General features: G+C 43.9%; 1 protein-coding gene across 1 annotated transcript in view; it reads right to left on the reverse strand.

Annotated features, from left to right (window-relative positions):
* The window catches only part of plekha6 (pleckstrin homology domain containing, family A member 6), a 55,283-nt gene that overhangs the window by 8,294 nt on the left and 27,187 nt on the right, over positions 1–19,802 (reverse strand). Inside the window, exons 7-22 of the mRNA XM_034532678.1 lie at positions 17,893–18,074; positions 16,760–17,323; positions 15,760–16,237; positions 15,407–15,493; positions 14,477–14,530; positions 12,700–12,771; positions 12,407–12,487; positions 12,015–12,164; positions 11,218–11,313; positions 10,514–10,625; positions 10,266–10,405; positions 7,339–7,411; positions 6,904–7,007; positions 3,863–4,021; positions 2,795–2,947; positions 174–307 (exon numbers count right to left, since the gene is read on the reverse strand). Of these exons, the coding sequence (XP_034388569.1) occupies positions 174–307; positions 2,795–2,947; positions 3,863–4,021; positions 6,904–7,007; positions 7,339–7,411; positions 10,266–10,405; positions 10,514–10,625; positions 11,218–11,313; positions 12,015–12,164; positions 12,407–12,487; positions 12,700–12,771; positions 14,477–14,530; positions 15,407–15,493; positions 15,760–16,237; positions 16,760–17,323; positions 17,893–18,074 (2,639 nt within the window). The remainder of the gene's footprint in view (positions 1–173; positions 308–2,794; positions 2,948–3,862; positions 4,022–6,903; positions 7,008–7,338; positions 7,412–10,265; positions 10,406–10,513; positions 10,626–11,217; positions 11,314–12,014; positions 12,165–12,406; positions 12,488–12,699; positions 12,772–14,476; positions 14,531–15,406; positions 15,494–15,759; positions 16,238–16,759; positions 17,324–17,892; positions 18,075–19,802) is intronic.

The raw sequence follows: 19,802 nt of genomic DNA on the forward strand, positions 1-19,802 counted from the left end.
CACTACCACTGGGTGGCATATTCATAACCACAAACCATGTAGACTTAAGAGGAATAGCAGCACTTTTTGTTCCAAAGGAGGGAGCACGAAACAATAGGTATGCTTTCATAATGTCTTGAAACAAATGGGAGAAGCATAGAAATGCCTTAAAATGTGTGTCAGTCGAAACCCACTTTGATTTGGCAATGAGGGTCTTGATCCGCTCCAGTTTCCTCTGCTTCTCCTTCTGCTCCTCTGGGCTCAGAGGGGCGCTGTCCTCCACATCCAGGTAGCGCTCCGGGATCAGAACCTTGTCGGGAGTCAGCAGCTAGAACAAATGCATCTGAATAAATACGAATACACACACATAAAGCCAATATGCACACAGATAAACAATTTAAATATAATTAATTTCGTAGAATAAAAAGGCAGTGAGGTATGATAAATATAATGTGTGCATGTTTGTGTGTATATTTATTTAGTCTAATTCCGTTGATTTTGCTTCCTTTATTTTTGTCATGTTTTTCTTCAGCAGACGTGTCATGGTGCATACGGTCTCTGCAGGTATTTCTATTATCCTCATTTTGGGCCAGGGGGATTTTCTATATACCTAAAAGTGTTAAATTAAAAGTCATGAGACTTTTGTTCCCTTCCTTGGTGCCTTGTCAGTGGCCAATAGAACTGCACCAACCGTAGAGAGCCTAGGACAACCCCACACACCAGATCCATAGCTCACAGTCTGGTATACAGAAAATAGCAATAACGCTATATAAACATATTATATTTCAAGTTAAAACCATTCATAAAAAATGCCAGGAAGACGTCCTTTATAGTGCATCATATTGTACAAGCTATATTTTCTATGTAACAACTTGATCTGAAAAGAAAAAACGATTAAAAAAAAGGGAAATCAAGTCAAATATTTCCCTCTGATCTTTTGCCTAATTAGAAATGCTCAATTTAAGTCAAATGACCTTTAAATGTGTACTTGACGTAGTTACATTACTATTGTCATTACATTCCTGTCAAATGAAACCGAGCCGGTGAGATGTTGTTAGGTTGACAGCATCGACCACGACACCGTCCTGGTCTCCAGATCTACATCTGCGGGTATTAGACCATTCATTTAGTTGTCATCATATTTCCTTTATAGAGATCAGCTCAACGATTATCATTTGTCCTCAGCACCGGAGACATTTGTATGCTATGTTTTACTTTACTGTGATGTATCGCGACGTCAACTCATTCTTGTCGAACACACAAGGCACTCTTTAAATTTCTACATTTCTTAAATTACTTTTTGATACAGTATTATATTGGTTATTAATATATCATTAGCAATAGGAAGTTTTCCATCCACTCTTTCCACTCAGCAGTTTTAAAATTCCATTTTCTAAACTTCAGTTCATATACAAATTCTAGAAAGTAGTTTCAACCCAACTTTAAGCGTCTTATGTGTCTTAACAACGTCTTTGAGAAGTTCCATTCAGTTTTTAGAGCTTTACATAATAGCACATTAACTGCCCTCCTCAAGAAAGCCAATGGTCTCCTTTTTGCAGAGGACATGGGGGAAAGATGGTTTTAATTCTTTTAGACCGTAGTGCAGCTTTCGACACAGCACTTATTTGGTTCCATTGTTACATCCTAGAACCCACTCGGTCACCATTGGTAATTACCCATCTTCTACAACTCACATTACCTGTGGTGTACCACATGGTTACATTTTATTTCCCATATGCATGCTCCCACTTTGACCAATCATCGAACGCAACAACGTCTCTTTTCATTGCTACGCAGACGACACACAGGTATACCTTCCCTAAGACCTGAGGACCCAAGAAGCGTAGCTGCTATGTTAGTCTTAGTAATAGCAACAGTTTGATAGCACAAAATGTTCTTCAAATTCAGACATCATATTATTCAGTTCCCCAAACCTTCAGGGACAGTGATGTGCCCCTGGGCTCTTGTTAATTAGCATAACGTCCACTGACAGACATGTTTACTATTTAAGCTTCAAACTTTAAATCACGAAAGTTGTCCAGTCCTGCTTCCTTCAAATAAGAACCATCTCCAAAATCAAACCAACCCTCTCACATCTGACCTGGAAAACTTAATTCACGTGTTTGTCTTTTCTAGCCTTGACTACTGTAACTGCATCCTCTCTGCCGTAGACTAGAAGTCACTCTCTGGCTTACAACTCGTTTTAACAGACGGCACCATGCTGTCTGGGTCTCGCCCCAAGATGTAGAGCAGACATGTTGGAATCAATTAAGCCAGCTCGCAGCTTTAGATCTTTCTGTTGAGGCTCAAACTAAAGGTCGCCATGCTTTTGCCATCAGGGCCCCTTGGCCTTGGAAAGACCTGCCTGAGATAAGGCCATCAGAATTAGTACTGCCTTTTAAATCACTTCTTTCACAAGATAACTGCTTTATTTCATTATTTTTAGTTTTTTGGATTTCTTAGTTTGTTCACATCATTATTGTTTCATCTATTGTATTGTTTTATCAGGGTTTCGATTGTGCCTTAGTATGCTTTGTTGTGCCGTATGCACAAGGCTTTTAAGAACATACAATGTTAACCCATCGGTGTCATTGGTTGATGCAAAGAGTACATGTGATGACAAAGTATCATAACAGGACCAGGAACCAGGAGTTATTTTCCTGTGTGAAACAACAATGTTTTAGAGACAGCTTTTCCTGTCTTGTCATGTTGAAAGTTTCACTTTCCTTTAGAACCGAATAAAATGTAATATCTGTTAAAGCAGGTATTATCATCATCATTTTCAGAAACATGAACATCAGCTGACTGATCTCACCTCTCTGCTGATGTCTAGGTTGTAGAGTTCTGGTTCAACCTTTAACCGTCTCAGACGAGCGATTTCTTCCCGAGGTGACTCTTGCCCCTGGCCTCGAACCGCGACCTCCAAGTCTTTAATGTCAATCTCGTGCGCTGTCAGCCGCCTACGAATCTGCACACACAAGCACAAATATGGAGACAATCAAATCATCTGCATGCTCAAGCATGAAACACCTGTTCAATTTCAATCTTTTGGTAGGGAATGCTGCTTTTCCTACCCCCAAATTAGAGGTTGTGTCTAGATTGTAATGTCTACCATTCAAGGTCAACGTCTTAACTTCACCATTCAAGGTCAACGTCTTAACTTCACCATTCAAGGTCAACGTCTTAACTTCATCAGTCATGGTCAATGCCTTAACCATTTGCAGTAAATGTATCACCTTAACCATTCAAGGTCAATGTCTTCATTTGGTTATTAAAAATGGCTCTAGAGCTTTGAAAGGTCACACCCATCAACGCCCTCTAGGACTGATTGACTTGAAATTCGACATCCATGTCCGGTTCCGTCATTTTTAATTTTGTGAAAACCACATTGGTGCATTTAAAGTCTCACTGCTTTGCATTTGCAGTGTAACCATGGTTGTACAGACATCCCCTCTATTACTTTGATACTTTGAGGAACATTTGCGGTTATAAGGAGTGTTATATGATTTCTTAGTTGATTTTTGGACACTTAAAACTGCCTGAAATGAAATGAGTAAATTAACCAATAATTCAAACAATATGCGCATATTTTCTGTGTTTAATAAATGATTAATCACTCTCTGAGATAAAAGGTGTGGAGGTTTAACACAAATATTGTCATTCAGATGACAGGTCAACTTACTAGTAAAAGCATTACTCCAGACATGTGGATGTTGTTAACGCATGTTGAGGGCGGAGGTCTGGTACCCTAGTACATCCACTATCCCTCCACCAGTGTATGCCCAGACACTCCACATGCTCTAACTGGCTTTTCTATTCCAATACCTGAGAGCCCTGGTCAGGTTATCATGTTTCACAGGGATCATCACGTCGTTGATCATACCACTTTGTAGTTGGCTGGAGACTGGCCAGCCGAGAGATTCAGGCTCCGCCTCTTGTCCCTCACAGAGCTGCTCTGGTTGCGTCGAATTCGCTCGTTCTGCTCCTCCACACTCATCTTTGACTTCAGCTCTGCAGGAAACACGGCGCTCTTTGGACGCTCCTGTGACACAATGTGGCATAGAAACACACTTCCATTCAGAGCGTGAAGCGTGAAGGTGCGAGGGCTAATCGGAGCGTGAAGGTGCGAGGGCCGATCGGAGGGTGAAGGTGCGAAGGCCGATCTGAGGGTGAAGGTGCGAGGGCCGATCGGAGCGTGAAGGTGCGAAGGCCGATCGGAGGGTGAAGGTGCGAAGGCCGATCGGAGCGTGAAGGTGCGAGGGACGATCGGAGCGTGAAGGTGCGAAGGCCTATCGGAGGGTGAAGGTGCTAGGGGCCGATCGGAGGGTGCAGGTGCGAGGGCCGATCAGAGCGTGAAGATGCGAGGGCCGATCGGAGGGTGAAGGTGCGAAGGCCTATCGGAGCGTGAAGGTGCGAGGGCCGATCGGAGCGTGAAGGTGCGAAGGCCGATCGGAGGGTGCAGGTGCGAGGGCCGATCAGAGCGTAAAGATGCGAGGGCCGATCGGAGGGTGAAGGTGCGAAGGCCTATCGGAGGGTGAAGGTGCGAGGGCCGATCGGAGCGTGAAGGTGCGAAGGCCGATCGGAGGGTGAAGGTGCGAGGAACGATCGGAGGGTGAAGGTGCGAGGGCCGATCGGAGGGTGAAGGTGCGAGGGACGATCGGAGCGTGAAGGTGTGAGGGACGATCGGAGGGTGAAGGTGCGAGGGACGATCGGAGCGTGAAGGTGTGAGGGACGATTGGAGGGTGAAGGTGCGAAGGCCGATCGGAGCGTGAAGGTGCGAAGGTCGATCTGAGGGTGAAGGTGCGAGGGCCGATCGGAGCGTGAAGGTGCGAAGGCCGATCGGAGCGTGAAGGTGCGAGGGCCGATCGGAGCGTGAAGGTGCGAGGGCCGATCGGAGCGTGAAGGTGCGAAGGCCGATCGGAGCGTGAAGGTGCGAGGGTCGATCGGAGCGTGAAGGTGCGAGGGCCGATCGGAGCGTGAAGGTGCGAAGGCCGATCGGAGCGTGAAGGTGCGAGGGCCGATCGGAGGGTGAAGGTGCGAAGGCCGATCGGAAGGTGAAGGTGCGAAGGCCTATCGGAGGGTGAAGGTGCGAGGGCCGATCGGAGCGTGAAGGTGCGAAGGCCGATCGGAGGGTGAAGGTGCGAGGGCCGATCGGAGCGTGAAGGTGCGAAGGCCGATCGGAGGGTGAAGGTGCGAAGGCCTATCGGAGGGTGAAGGTGCGAGGGCCGATCGGAGCGTGAAGGTGCGAAGGCCGATCGAAGGGTGAAGGTGCGAGGGCCGATCGGAGGGTGAAGGTGCGAGGGCCGATCGGAGGGTGAAGGTGCGAGGGACGATCGGAGCGTGAAGGTGCGAGGGACGATCGGAGGGTGAAGGTGCGAGGGCCGATCGGAGGGTGAAGGTGCGAGGGCCGATCGGAGGGTGAAGGTGCGAGGGCCGATCGGAGCGTGAAGGTGTGAGGGACGATCGGAGCGTGAAGGTGTGAGGGACGATCGGAGGGTGAAGGTGTGAGGGACGATCGGAGCGTGAAGGTGCGAGGGACGATCGGAGCGTGAAGGTGCGAGGGACGATCGGAGCGTGAAGGTGCGAAGGCCGATCGGAGGGTGAAGGTGCGAAGGCCTATCGGAGCGTGAAGGTGCGAGGGACGATCGGAGCGTGAAGGTGCGAGGGACGATCGGAGCGTGAAGGTGCGAGGGACGATCGGAGCGTGAAGGTGCGAGGGACGATCGGAGGATGAAGGTGCGAGGGACGATCGGAGGGTGAAGGTGCGAGCGCCGATCGGAGCGTGAAGGTGCGAAGGCCTATCGGATCGTGAAGGTGCGAGGGACGATCGGAGGATGAATGGACTAGCGGAGCTGGGGATGGAAACACCGATCCTCTGATTGAAGGACGTAGTGGTCAAACATGAGATGTAGTTCGGTTTGGAGGATCTAACGAGCGCTCTTTGGTCCTGGTCTATAACCCTCCCACCATTTTCCAGATATATTTTGAATTAGAGGAACAAATGTGCAGCTGGACATCAATTCTGCATCATGCCACAAATAAAACGACAGAAGGAAAATGTACACTGTAAAATGTACAGTAACGGGCTGGCAGCAATTAGCAAGTAGGTTGCTATTAATGTCAGTACCAATGGAAGTTAATTTTACAGTAATAATCCCAGGACTGTCAGAAAATACAGTAATTGTCATAACAGTAACAGGGTACTTTATTTTTTAAATATTATTTTAATTTCAGCCTGGCTGCAAGTATATATATATATATATATATATATATATATATATATATATATATATGTATATATATATATATATATATATATATATATATAATATGTATGTATGTATGTGTGTATATATGTACATACAGTATATATATATGTATGTATGTATGTGTGTATATATGTACATACAGTATATATATATATATACATATACATACATATATATACATATGTATATGTGTGTGTGTGTGTATATATATATACACACATGCATGCATATATATATATATGTATGTATGTATGTATATATATTAACATCTCAGAATCTTGAAGTTGTGTTGACATGTAACAGTTTTGATTGAGTTGATACGTGTGTCATCATCACAATGTTGTCTAGTTGTTTCTATCTTTTACCAAAATAAAAGTCAAAGTATCAAGTGATCAACAGTTGCCTGATAATAGTTACACAAGGAGGCACTCGGTTTTCAGACCATCTGAGTCTAACTCAGGGTTCCTGTGAACACCGGTTAAAGGTCTGAGAGTTGTTTGACTTCCTCACATCTTGTTTATAGCCCACATAGGTACATGCTGTAGTTCAGACATGTTGATATTGTTTACATGGCGATATTGTTTACATGGCAATATTGTTTAAATGGCAATATTGTTTACATGGCGATATTGTTTACAAGGCGAGGTTGACATACCCTAGAAATTCCATTAGGCCGTCTGCCATTATGGCGAGAAACTCCAGAAGACCAGCTGTGTGATTCGTCGGTGGGGGACTTCGTTCTAGGAGGGACGATGCCAACTGGCAATGGATACAACAGGCAGGTTAACACCATGGGGAAGAAGAGGGGGGGGGGGGGGGGTCCCACAGCTAGCACTACAGGACAATCTATGCATTTCTTGTCAGTCTCACTTGATTTAAAGATACAATCACACCTCAAATGTCTGGATTCTGAACTGGATTATGGCTTTTCTTTCATCTGTAATTTAAAAATGTCAGTGATAGGGAATGTTATCAGTGTAATGCAATGCTCCATCAGGTTCTGTGTAATCACCAGTGTGAATTGCTGGATTATGATCATCTGAGAATCAGTAGTATTATTACATGGAAACTTGAGCTTTGGTTGTTTTACCTTTATTCATGGTGGAGTGAACCATGTCCTGGATGTCATTGATATTGTTCTGTTCTGCAAGGTGGAACCGGGACTGCAAGATGGAGAAATCGTATTATTGAATGCATTACAGAATGCATCAGATAATGTATTATTTTTGTATAGTAATGAGGGCATTATGTTAAAATGCCTGTTATACCCGTCTGGACTGAAGCAATACATCAATTGATGACCCAATATTGGCCTGATCGGTGTGCTCAGCATGTCTGACGTAGACCGGTTACAAAGTGTCTTGACATTAGAGAGTAAATAATGGACTCCTATTTAACCTAGGATATAAACTGCTCCACAAAAGAGATGCTACAGGGAGCGCAGTCATGGGACAGGACTGCATGGGGCAAATGTGTTGCCTGGGTTTAACTGGGTTTACTCATTGTCCACAGACCAAAGGTGGAAGTGGTCACTACACCGCATCCTGTGCTACTTCCTGGTGTTGCCACATCTCATAACTACAGTGCCTACATCGCCACCAGGCACGACCCAAATAGGCACGTCGAAAGTTTGATAGATGACCCTTGATAATGTAATGTAATGACCCACCGCTGTAGAGAAATCCACACATAGATTCCTACCAAGTGCTCAGTGCTGCCCATCCGTGGCAACAAAGAGTACTAAAGCACCAGGAGTGCTTTTTAACTGAAATGCACTCTGTTTACGAAACGAATGACTCGTCCAGTTACAGAAAGCAACTGCCATAAAAAGAGCAAAAGAAAGGCACCCACTTGTGGAACGAGTGCTTTGCGAGGTCAAAGAAGGGCTGATATGCAGACACAGAGGGATAATCAGAGGCGGAGTACTTAGTTACAATGAAGGTTTGGGAAAAAGAAGAACATATGAAATCTCAAGGGATGAATGGTCCCTGTTGGTTTACAAGGTTAACACTAATGTTTTTAAAAGATGACATTAATGACAGCTGGGAGTGGCTGAAGGGAGGGCAGGACAGGAGCAGAAACACCCAAATACCTTTCTGATTTGAGAATCTTCACCATCAAGGTAACCATCATCGATGCCCAAGCTGCGTAGCCAGGCAGTGCTGTCAAAGGGCAGGGGAGGGACGCAGGGGGGGAAGGTAGAGGAGGTCTCCAAAGGGTAATAGGATTTGGGGAGGGGAGGCCTTGGGGGAACACTTTCCTAGATGACCATAAGGGCAAGAGGGCGGGAGGGAGGAAGGAGGGAAAGGATAGGTGGAAAAAAGAGTGCTGCACATCAAGAGGAGTGATAATAAGACAAGCAAAGTGCAGAGCAGAAAGGAATGGAGCGAATGCTTCGTGTAGTGGGGTCTTTATGTTCAATCGTTTGACGGGGAAATCCCCAGCTGGCCAATTAAAGACATGGGGTGAATTACTATATCGTAAAGACTGTGAAACAGGAATGACAGTTCATTCATCATTGTTTTAGTAAGTGGTCTCCTAGAGTAGATTACCATGTTGACAGCATTGCAGTAAAGTAAAGCTCGTTCTTTCTGTTTTGGAGACCGCTTGTATTGCAACACGAAATGTTCTAATCAAATATGATTCTTTATTTTATTTGGTTGAAAGAAAACACGATTGTTGTAAATATGTTAGCAGGATCATTTTGGAGGTGTTTTAGGAAAGATTGTAAAAAGTGAAAGAACAAGCCTCTATATTTACAGAACAAGTGAACCCTACATTGACTGTAACTCTGGCCAAGTGTTCTGCCTTTCATCTCCAGACTTATGACAATAAATCCTCCAAATATGTTCACTATGTGAATCATTGTGCCAAAGAGTGTTATCTCAGAAAATAAATCTGGGATTCGTGCACATTCTCTCTGATCCATGAGATCCTTGTTGAGTAGTTAAATAAAACACTCTGACAAATGAAAGGTTAGATAAAGTCCTGTCTGCAAAGCAGCAAATTCTTTACTAAATGGAGACTTTATGTCATGATTACCTTTTGCAATGGAAACTTAAATGTTTGGGATTTAGAAAATATTGTTAGTGTTTTTACAATATTACAAATCCGAATGGATAGAATGTGGAATCATCAGAATCAACTATAATGTGGTGGGCATCCTTGTCTTTACAGATGAGTCTGCAGGAGTAATTCACCTGAGACAGACTGTGTTACGGCCGGAGCAATCTGCAGCCTCTCCTCACCCCCTTGATTGTTTGGGTAAGAAAGTGGCCTAGCTCCTGGACCAGCATGACATGATGATCTCAAAACTAGCCGATGATGGAGTTGGGGTTCATGGTTAGCACCTCTTAAACAAGGGACTGGAGATGTAAACAGATCTGGGCGGTGGCGAAATGATACATCAGTCCAATGGGAGTCCTGGAGAAACAGGATCTGGTAATCAGGCATAGAACAGCGTTTGTTGGGGGTCAGGTTTCTGAGGCCCCCATGGTATAGGTGGGAGTCTGGATAGACATCTTTTCTGAGGCCAATCTTTACTTCTTGGCTGCAAACATTTGAGGTTAACCAACTAACGTCCTGGTGGTCAGAGTGGGTTTGGGCTATGCCTGAATGCTGATTGGTGTGTTTGGCTGGATTTATACCTTGGTCAAAGTTTGTCTTGGTTCTGCAGTTGGCGTTTTGGTCTGATTCCTCGATCACAGTGCCTAATGTACTCAAGGACTCCTCAAGGTGTTGGAAAGCTCGGGAGAGCTGAGGAAAGGTGTGTTCATGGGTTTCACGACCGTAGTGGTTTATATGTTCTGCGAGCAGGGTAGTGTCAGGTTCCCTGTAACTTTTGGGTCTACAACTAGGATTGGGGTCAGTTTTGAAATGCGGCACTGTACATGACTTGGGACGAGGTTTAGGGCTAGATTGTATACACACTTCAGGATTGGTTCTAGAGTCTGAGCATGGGCCTGTGCCAGGATTTGGATTGGGGTTGGTCCCTAGCTGGGTGTGTCCGGTGCTTACCTCCGGGCCCAGCTGTTTGATGGGGGAGACCTGGGAGCCGGGCACTGGGGAGAAGGGGCTGAGTGGGCTGGTGAAGCTTACTGAGCTCAGGGGACTGGCTGGACTATTGGTGCTAAAGGAGCCTGATGCACCGCTGGCCACTGCAAGAGAAAGAGAGGGAGGTGGGGGTGGAGGGTTAGAGTCGGTAGAATATACATGTTAGAGACACTGAACTCTCCAGAGACTCTCAACGTGATCATGTGTGTTACCTCTGTGCTTGGCTGTGTCTGTGCCTCTGGATGAGTTATTCTTGTGCAGTCCCTCTAATACATCCTGGACTCTCCAAAATTCCTTCTGGATGTGCCTATGAACCAGTTCACTCTGCAAAAATCCCGAATAGACAAACTAATGTGAGAGGGGGAAGGTAAATTACTTTCTATTGACAAAAACAGCCCCTAAGAAGTACATTTCTTTCTGGAAGGAACCAGTTCACAAACTTATTATATTAATTGAGATTGTTGTGACAGATATTTGATGACCTGGACAAACAAACAGGGCTGGTTACAACTAGAGGTAAGTGAACTATATATATTCTTAATGGAGGAATGACCCCTTTGGCGTATACATTAGGAAAATTGTCTTTTTCTAAAACTGATGACAGTATTGCATTTACTGTATTTACTACTTACACACCATTAAAGCTAAAAGTAACTATTGGCAATTAATGCATATTGGAAAAATTAAGAGATTCAAATTGCCATTGGTTACTGATAAGGTTGATTATTATTTTCATCATGACATTTTGAAAGCAAATAATAAAGAACTATGTATTAATTATGTTTCTCTACAGTTCTTATGCTTATACTTTGTTTACTATATACAGTAGCGCCAAATTCCATTTGGAAGTGAGATTTCCATTTCCTCTATACAGCTGGGCCTTAAAGGTGAGCAGAGCTTATATGTGACCCTTTACCTGCCCTCCTGCATTAAGCTGCTCCCATAGGTCTCCATGAATGGCGTTGGCCTCGTCCTCTAATGCTTCAAACTCCATACGTGTGGTGGTTAAAGCCTAAGAAATGTACAAATGTTTCTCAGAGAATGTTTCAACACGAATTATGCCTGACACGCCCACTTTACTACGCGACACGCCCACTTTACTACACGACACGCCCCCCTGAGATCATTTGTGATCTACATAACAGCCGAAACCATTATGTTTTCCAAACATTACTTCTGGTGCCTACACCTAACCGAACTGCTCATGAGGACCTTCAGATGGACCTCTTGAATGCTTTTGCAGAAGGAACAGTGACGTGGACAGAATGTGGCGTGGTCGTGGCTTCGGAAACATCATGGCAGTAGAAGCAGAGTAAAGGTGTCCAAGAAGTTCATTTCATAATTAGCGTGTGTGGAGGAACATTTTGACTATGTTTTAGGGATGGTAGAGGACGTCATGGAGTTTTTTAGGAAAATATCTGCACTGACCAATACATACAAGTTTTAATTTGATTTCTTTCCCCATTAAAGATTCCCCAACATTATGCAAATTCACATTTTTGCAAACTAAGAGTTGCAAAGAAGCATCTTTTGTGTTTTAACAACTTGTTGCAGACTGGAGATAGACTCTTCTCAAAGCATGGGGTCATGTGTTGACAAATTTGTAAAAACATGGACGCACACACGCACACATTATTCCAAAAAATAAAGACAGAAGGTCATCTTTTAACGATGCAGCTATCTGGATCTTGAATATGTTATGCAGCATCTTACACTGGAGGCCTGGGAGAGCTCCCCTCTGATGTTGATGAGCTGGTTCTGCAGAGTTTCCTTTTTGAACCGCAGCTTTTCCAGGGCCAAAGGTTGGTTATGGTAGCGATCCATCTCCTGATGAGTTGCCACCAGAGCTTCCTCAAGGCTGTCCTGGGAACAGCAAGCATGGCGAGCGAGAAAGGAAGAGCTTATGGGAAATTCTGCCTTTTTACCCAAACCTAAATAATAAGTGCAGTAACACTTTAAGTCTCAATTACATATTCCAGTTTATTAAACAAGTTGCGATTACATAAGACTAACCATGGTTCTATTTGTATAGTTTGTAATGTTAGGACATACCGAGAGCTTTACTCAAGGTTTCTGGATTAAAAGTGCAAAGGAACATGATGTACCTTTTCCATTCGCAGTCTGTGGACGACAGCCTCGTGGTCTTTCCAAGTCCGGTTCTGTTCACACAGTCGACCCAGGAGTTTCTGTCAGACCAACAACAGATGGTTACCACATACTGTATTTGGCAGTAAATAGTCCAAATAAGTACACGCTTACAGTATGAGTCCCAAAGCAGATGGACACAGGACAATAAACCCGTATGTAATAGCTGAATGTGTCACTCTTCTGCAGAGTGTGCATCTTGTGGATAAGGGCTTGTATGTCTGCCATGTGCATGCATTGTAGTGTCTCTTACACTGGTTTCAATCTCATTGAGCTTCAGGGTAGGATGTAACTCTCTGCTGTACACGTCATGGAAAGGAGGCACCTGTGAGAGCAAGCACATCTGCATGATTAAAACAGTGTAGATGAACACTAACTACACCAATGAGTTCAATGTTTACGTTATGTTCTTGATTCTGAGGAACGTGAAACTTCATTTATTAAGAACGTGACCAAAATCAACATTTCCTTATTCACAACGAAATAATATCTCTGCCAACAAATAAACTGTTATTTTGAAATGAGCTTGTAGTGATTATTTTCCTGGCTTGGAGTTTATGATGTTTTGCAGCAGATTGTAGGTAATTAAGTTTCTATGAAAAATACAGTGTGGAACATCTGCCATCAGTTTGATGGGGCCAGAAGAACACATGATAATGCATTTGTAAACCAAAATGCAGACCTGAGCTGAAATGTGTCATGATACATCTTGGGAGTGTAAATAAGTGAAAGGAGTTATGGGGAAAGTTGTTTTCTCACAGCCAACCAAGCAACGCTCTGCTGAACCCTGAACACAAAGGTTACTAAGAACTAAGAACTGTGATTGAATGGGAATTGAAGGGAACTTCATGTTGTATAGCTTTCAGTATTAGGACAGAAAACAGTGATGCCTGAAACCAATCATTAAACAGGATGATGGGAACATCATTGCACGCAGTTGTAAGGACGTGACGACCTAGCTAACGGTTTGAAGGGGTCAACAAGACATTTGGGTTCAGCAGCGAAAGATCAGGAATGGATGCAGTTCAGATTATCCAAAAGATTGCATCATTATCTCAGTGCGTACAACTCAACATGTCAATAAAGACACACAACAGTGCTTCGAGTTTAGGGTCTATCAATTCTTAGATGGATGACTATGAAGTGCTACCTGGGAGCAAAAACTCATGGTTTGAATGGTAACCGGTACTAGTGAAGCTAAAATGTCCGACAGGGTTCATATAACACAAACTTTACAAACATATGACTGCAGAGATGGAACGCATTGACTCTACAAGCATGTCAGAGCCTCTGAGGCCTTTAAATACTCCACAATAGACACATGCAAACAGTTGTATTGTTAACACATTGAGAGTCTGCGTTGGTGGACGTGTTCACGTGCATTCTGCACATCTTTTCTGCACGGTCCACACAGTCATGAGATTTAGGCTGGATATTGAATAAAAAGGTCCATATTGAGACCGTCACAGACCAAGCCCAGCAGAAACATATCACCAAAAATGTGTTTGACTATGAGTGACAGTATAGACCACATGCGAACCAGAAAAGGACTGATGGGTAGGTGTCTATACAGACTTTGTAGGGTACCAAGACTGGACAAGCCAACACTGTTTTAGAAGTTCCCTAATAAGTTCCAAAGTAAAAAAAGCAATTCAGAAGAAAGTCCAGCTATAACATGGAATGACTAGTTATGGCTTAACCCATGAGAGAAGTAGCTCTAATGTAGTGTTGCCTCCCTGGTGCTCTCTCCTCTCTTACTTGGACACAGAGTTTGGCTGTTGAGGATTCGGGTAACCTTGAGCTTTCCTCAAGCACCTGAAGATTCAGTTCAGATTATAGAGACCAGACAACAAGCTTGTGTGACTGGAACAATACAGAGACTGTCAGGGAAAGCTAATAACACTTTTAAAGCTACATTACAGGCACGGATGTTTTGGAAGAAAGAGGAAACATAGGAAATGAGGACATAGGGAAGAAACCTCAGGCCCTGTCAAATAATGTCAAGTAATACTGTGGGTTCACCTCCTTACCTGTTGGTCTAAGTAATCCAGGTTGCGCTGGAGCTGAAGGTCTAATATATCCTCCTGAGCCAAGCAGCAGCAACAGCAACACACATGGAAATGACACAGACACATAATGTACAGATAGAAGGCTTGTGAAGAGACGGTAGCAAAGCAAAGCTTCACAACCGATCTGTCAATCAAACTGAAGCCGCTCCTGGGCAGTGATTAACTGTACACCGAGTTCAATGTATTCTAATCTCTGACCAAAACCAATTCATTACAGTGTCCTTGGGTCGAATTGACAGCAGATCGGAGTTTGATAAATTGTCTTGGAGATGGTTTAGTTGGTGTTTTGTATACGTAAGAAATCTCTGTTGAATGTGGAAGAGTTCCCAGTAAAATGCAACGCTATATATATATATATATATATATATATATATATATATATATATATATATATATACACATATATATATATATATATATATATATATATATATATATATATATTGCTGTCACATTTCCTCTTTAATCAAGTGGCTTGATGCTGACAGAACTTCATGTGACTGTTTGGAAGCCTCATTGATCATGAGTGATATTGGTGGACCTCAGGTTGGTTGGTTCTGTCTGCCATTAAGTCATCTGTCTCTTATCTTATATGTACTAACACACATACACAAGTAGACTAATGCACATATGCAAACAAGAGCGGTCCCAGTACCGGGTTAGAGATAGGACAGCAGAGAGGGGTAGTGGATAGAAAAGGGCCAGAATGATGACTACAGGGTTAGTGCAGATACACGGACAGATGGCCAGAAGAAAGCACAATGAAAAGCTGCAGTAGCACCTCATTAATGCATTCATTACTGTAGAATGTGCTCACCACCCAGGACTGTGTATGACTGCGCATCTAATCCAGTAGAATGCTATGTTTTACAGCACATTAGCAGCACATACCATTTTATTGTGGATGGAAGGGGATACAGGGTAGTTGTAGTGGTACAATCCTTGGTTTAAGGACCTCCTATCACCAGGGTAGTCATACTGAAGAGGGAAGGTAAGGAGGGAAGGTAAGGAAGGGATGAATGGAGGCAATAATGTTTTTAGAGTGGAGTAAGATGAATATTGTTACACCATATACATCATACTATCATACTCACCTTCTCTTGCAGAGAGGCGTAATAAACATTCCAGTGATTGATAATCGGCCATCTTACATCACAATAATGCAGCTTTCTCAGATGATGTGCGTACATGAATACATGCAGACCTTTGTCTCATTCTACAAACAAAAGTGCACATGGTTTTACCTTTGGTGAGCTGAGGGACCTTCTCAGGCCGTAGACGGATGGATCAGCATATATCACGTCGTCCCTCATCCTCCCTTGAAATCGGTCAAAGGGGGCAGACGGGGATCGAGCCGGCGAGGCAAAGTTGGGTGGCACCGGTGAGTAGGGTACCCCGGATGAAGACGACGGTGACCTGGGCACAGACCTGGAGCGCGGCTGGATGGACAGACGTCTCATGGACGCTTCCATTCCACCATAGTGCGTTGGCCCCCATTGCTCCCTGGGCATTGGAGGTCCATACAGCTGATGGGGTCGGTCTCTCAGTGAGTGACGCTTCTCCTCGAAAGTCCAGCGTCGGTCATACCCCCCCACAGCAGACACAGAGCAGATGCTGTCAGGTCGCACCCCTGGCGGGTACAGGGGGTACTCCTCCACATATGTGGGGCCTCCTGGGAAGCCATAGAAATCACCCGAGATCCCAGGGTAGTAACAGGATGGGCTGGAAGTCATGAAAATAAGAGGGTGATAATTGAGTTTGAAGTCAGCAGTCAATTATATATATTTTTTAATACAGTGTAGCCTCTTAATTTTGTAAAGTATTAAATTAATGCATGTCAAGGAGGCCAGCTGTATTATAACCTTGATAAGACCTTTTTATTATAATCTATAACACATTTCCCCTCGACTAAATATACACATTAAATTCATGTATTAAGCCACTTTAGGAACCAAATACTGTACTCCAGGAATCTAAACTAGTCTAGTGGAGGTGCAGTGCTTTGGTAACAATATTTCTCAATGTTACTTCATACCAGGAAAACAATGAACACTAATAAGGGGGACAGCTACACTCACCTACTGAAATGATCACTGTAAGGTCATTGTAATGGCATACAATACTACAGCAGCATCATCAGTGATGTTACAGTATCCCCATGATCACCTGAGCATCATGCTTAAGCTACATGCAAATACCACACTGAAAGATGTGTCATGTTCCTCCTTATCTCCACTGATCTACCTGTTGATGTCCTCCTGGGAGGCCATGACCCGCCGCTGGTTGACCCATTGTTGCAACTGGGCCATGGAGGTCTTCCTCTGGGCCACCCTCTCTGGAGCTGTCCTGGGCACAAAGCCCCTCCTCAGCACCACGTTATCCTGCTGCTCCCTGGGGTCCTTTGATGGGCCAACACCCCCCTCTGGGTGTCCCCGGGGGGCACAATGTCGACTGTGACTCCTGGACGGAGGGGCTTTGCTATTGCTGATGTGGGGCGTGGTGTTGCGAGGGCCATAGTTGCCCCAACCATTTGGATGGTGAGACACGTGGTCAGGAGCAGGTCCTCCGCCTTCATCTCGCCCTTCTCCTCCACTTCCTCCTAGTCTTCCATCGTTATGTTTTCCCACTTGATCGGAGCAGGGGGTGGATGGTGGAGGCGTCTCAAGGTGGTTGACCCCGTTGACCTTCGGGTAGGGGGTCATTTCACTGTCAGCGTCATTGTGTGTTTGTGTGTGAGGGGGCTGCGGTGTTTGTCGGGTCGTTGCCTTGGTCACCGTGGTGTGGTTGAGATCCACAATGGTATTCATTCTAGAAAATGCAGAGGAAAAAAAAGACATGAGGATAGATAGACTGTTTGTTTTGTATCAAGATGATTACAGAGGCAGACATTGTATTTAATATCGGAAAAGCTCAACATCAGGCCAACATGTTTGTGCATTTCTCCTTTTAACCATATTTTCATACCCAATTGGTCCCGACCAACAAACAAAATGATTAATTGTTGCTTCTTATCTTTGGTCTGGTTTGTGTCCACACAGTTGTTTGAGTAAAGATGAAGGTAATCAGTTTGCATGGAATCTTCCTCTTGCTTACTTTGTAATACTTGAAGTGTTTTGTGTGTTATACATGGTTCATTATCTTTGGGAGCATGTGCATCATGCAACAGAGACACATGGCGAGATTCATTTGTGACGTGCTGTTCACCACTAACAATTTGCTATATTTATAATTACATTTTAATATTTTCAGCATGACATCCAGAAAAGGTAGACCAAGCAGAACATGTGTTTGTCATTCATACTAGGCAATACAATATTGCCTGGCTGGACCCATTGGACCGGCTGAATGACCAGAACGTGCATGTGTGTGCACGGCACCTCTGAGTCAGCTGAATGTCGACCTCTGCAGCCTCGTTCATGGCTCTAATCCACTCTTCCTGCTCCTCATGGCTGTCTGCGCTGAAGTAGTAAGTCCTGGTCCCGGCCTGCTGCGCCTGCATGCAGAACACAACCGGACCCTTCAGCGCCCCGTCCTCACCCTCCTCCTTCTCCAACTTCACCTGCAGAGGGAGACAAAACACAGAGACATGAGTATCCGTATTAGTCCCATCCCTGTTATCAGCATTCTCAACATCCCATCATCTTTATGGCATAACATTCATCTACTCATTCAATAAAGAAGCATGATATTAAAGATGTCAAGGTAATTCTGGTTTATTCTTATTGGTAAAACACTTTATTTGGAGGTCAAACCAAAAACACTTATACAGTGAAAGATTGTTAGCAACATATCAGGAGTACTCAATGAATGAACTACTGTAAAGTACAAGTAGAGGAAGTGTCTCTAACATGTGATGCACGTTTAAAGGTCTGAGGACCAGTGGCGGCTGGCCAATAGAGGGCCACGGGCCCTGGCCCACCCACCTTGAGCCACAAAGAAAGTATTAAACAATTATTATAATAATAATAATAATATTAATTATTTTTATAAATTATACAAATTCTCAATATTTGTGTTTTGGAGATATGGAATACACGCAGTAATATTTGTAAAATAGGATATCTGCGCAAAATATATGTTTTTCTGCACGTCCTCTCCGCCTGTCTGCACGTCTCAGCTGCGCTGGGGCCAAATCGTTCTGGCCCAGAAGAGGCGGGTCTGAGAAGCAGTTCACTGATTAAAGATATAAATGAGTGACATACAACTTAACCAATCCGCGTCCTAAAATAGGTTCAGCTTTGGGCCCAAAAGCTGCGCGTTCTCGTCTTTTTAACGAGATGTTAACGGCCAGCCGACCGCTTCTCGTTCAAGAAGACCCGACCCGGTCAAATCAACGGGGGCAGACCCAGCATGGCTGTGCCTGTGGATACTACTTGAACATTAGTCATGAGGGGGAACCCGTGCATGGCTAGAACAATGCTACTGTGACGCAATAGACTCCGAAATGCAACAACATTAAATATAACAAACTAATAACAATCATAGTTGGACAGGAACAAATGCATCACTGATGCCATTAAGTAACATGTACGCAAAAACAATGTCAGATATATATCACAAGAGGGCAGCACAAGCTCACTGTCAGTTAGACAAAGACACATTCACTGACCTGTAGTAAGCATTGTCTTTGGTTTGGTCTCTGGCTGATTCACCAAGTAACTAAAAGCCTCAAAGACCTGAGGCTTGTTCATTAAAAAAAATAAACATGCGCTTCAAAATGCAGGAAGATGTCATATATTTCCTGAAAGACTTATGGGTTTAGTTTTTGCTTTATACTTAAAGCCTAATTCTGAAACTTCAGACGACAGATACATGTCCTGGAAGAAAAGACCAAAGTCTGTTGTCTCAAATTATGACAACAAAAAACACCTGGGCATTGATTAATATATATATATATATATATATATATATATATATATATATAATTCTGTACACAGGACAATGCTCACATCCACCATGATCTCAACAATTGCTTTAACTTAATTCCTGCTACTTGTAGCAGGTCCGTGATAAGAAGGGCATCAGTCATACCCAGTGTTATCCATTCTACAGCTAAAGGATGCTACAGCCCAATTTCATACAAACCAGGCTCAAAAGTAGTGGAAATTACACCCTCGATACAACCTTACCTTACAGTCACCTCATTTAAGAATAGACTTAAGACTTTCCTCTTTAATAGTGCTTATAGTTAGGGCTGAATCAGGTTTGCCCTGGTCCAGCCCCTTGATATGCAGCTATAGGCTTATAGGCTGCTGGGGGATGTTTTAGGATACACTGAGCACCTCTC

This window comes from Cyclopterus lumpus, chromosome 5 (assembly GCF_009769545.1).
Source record: "Cyclopterus lumpus isolate fCycLum1 chromosome 5, fCycLum1.pri, whole genome shotgun sequence".
Taxonomy (NCBI): domain Eukaryota; kingdom Metazoa; phylum Chordata; class Actinopteri; order Perciformes; family Cyclopteridae; genus Cyclopterus; species Cyclopterus lumpus.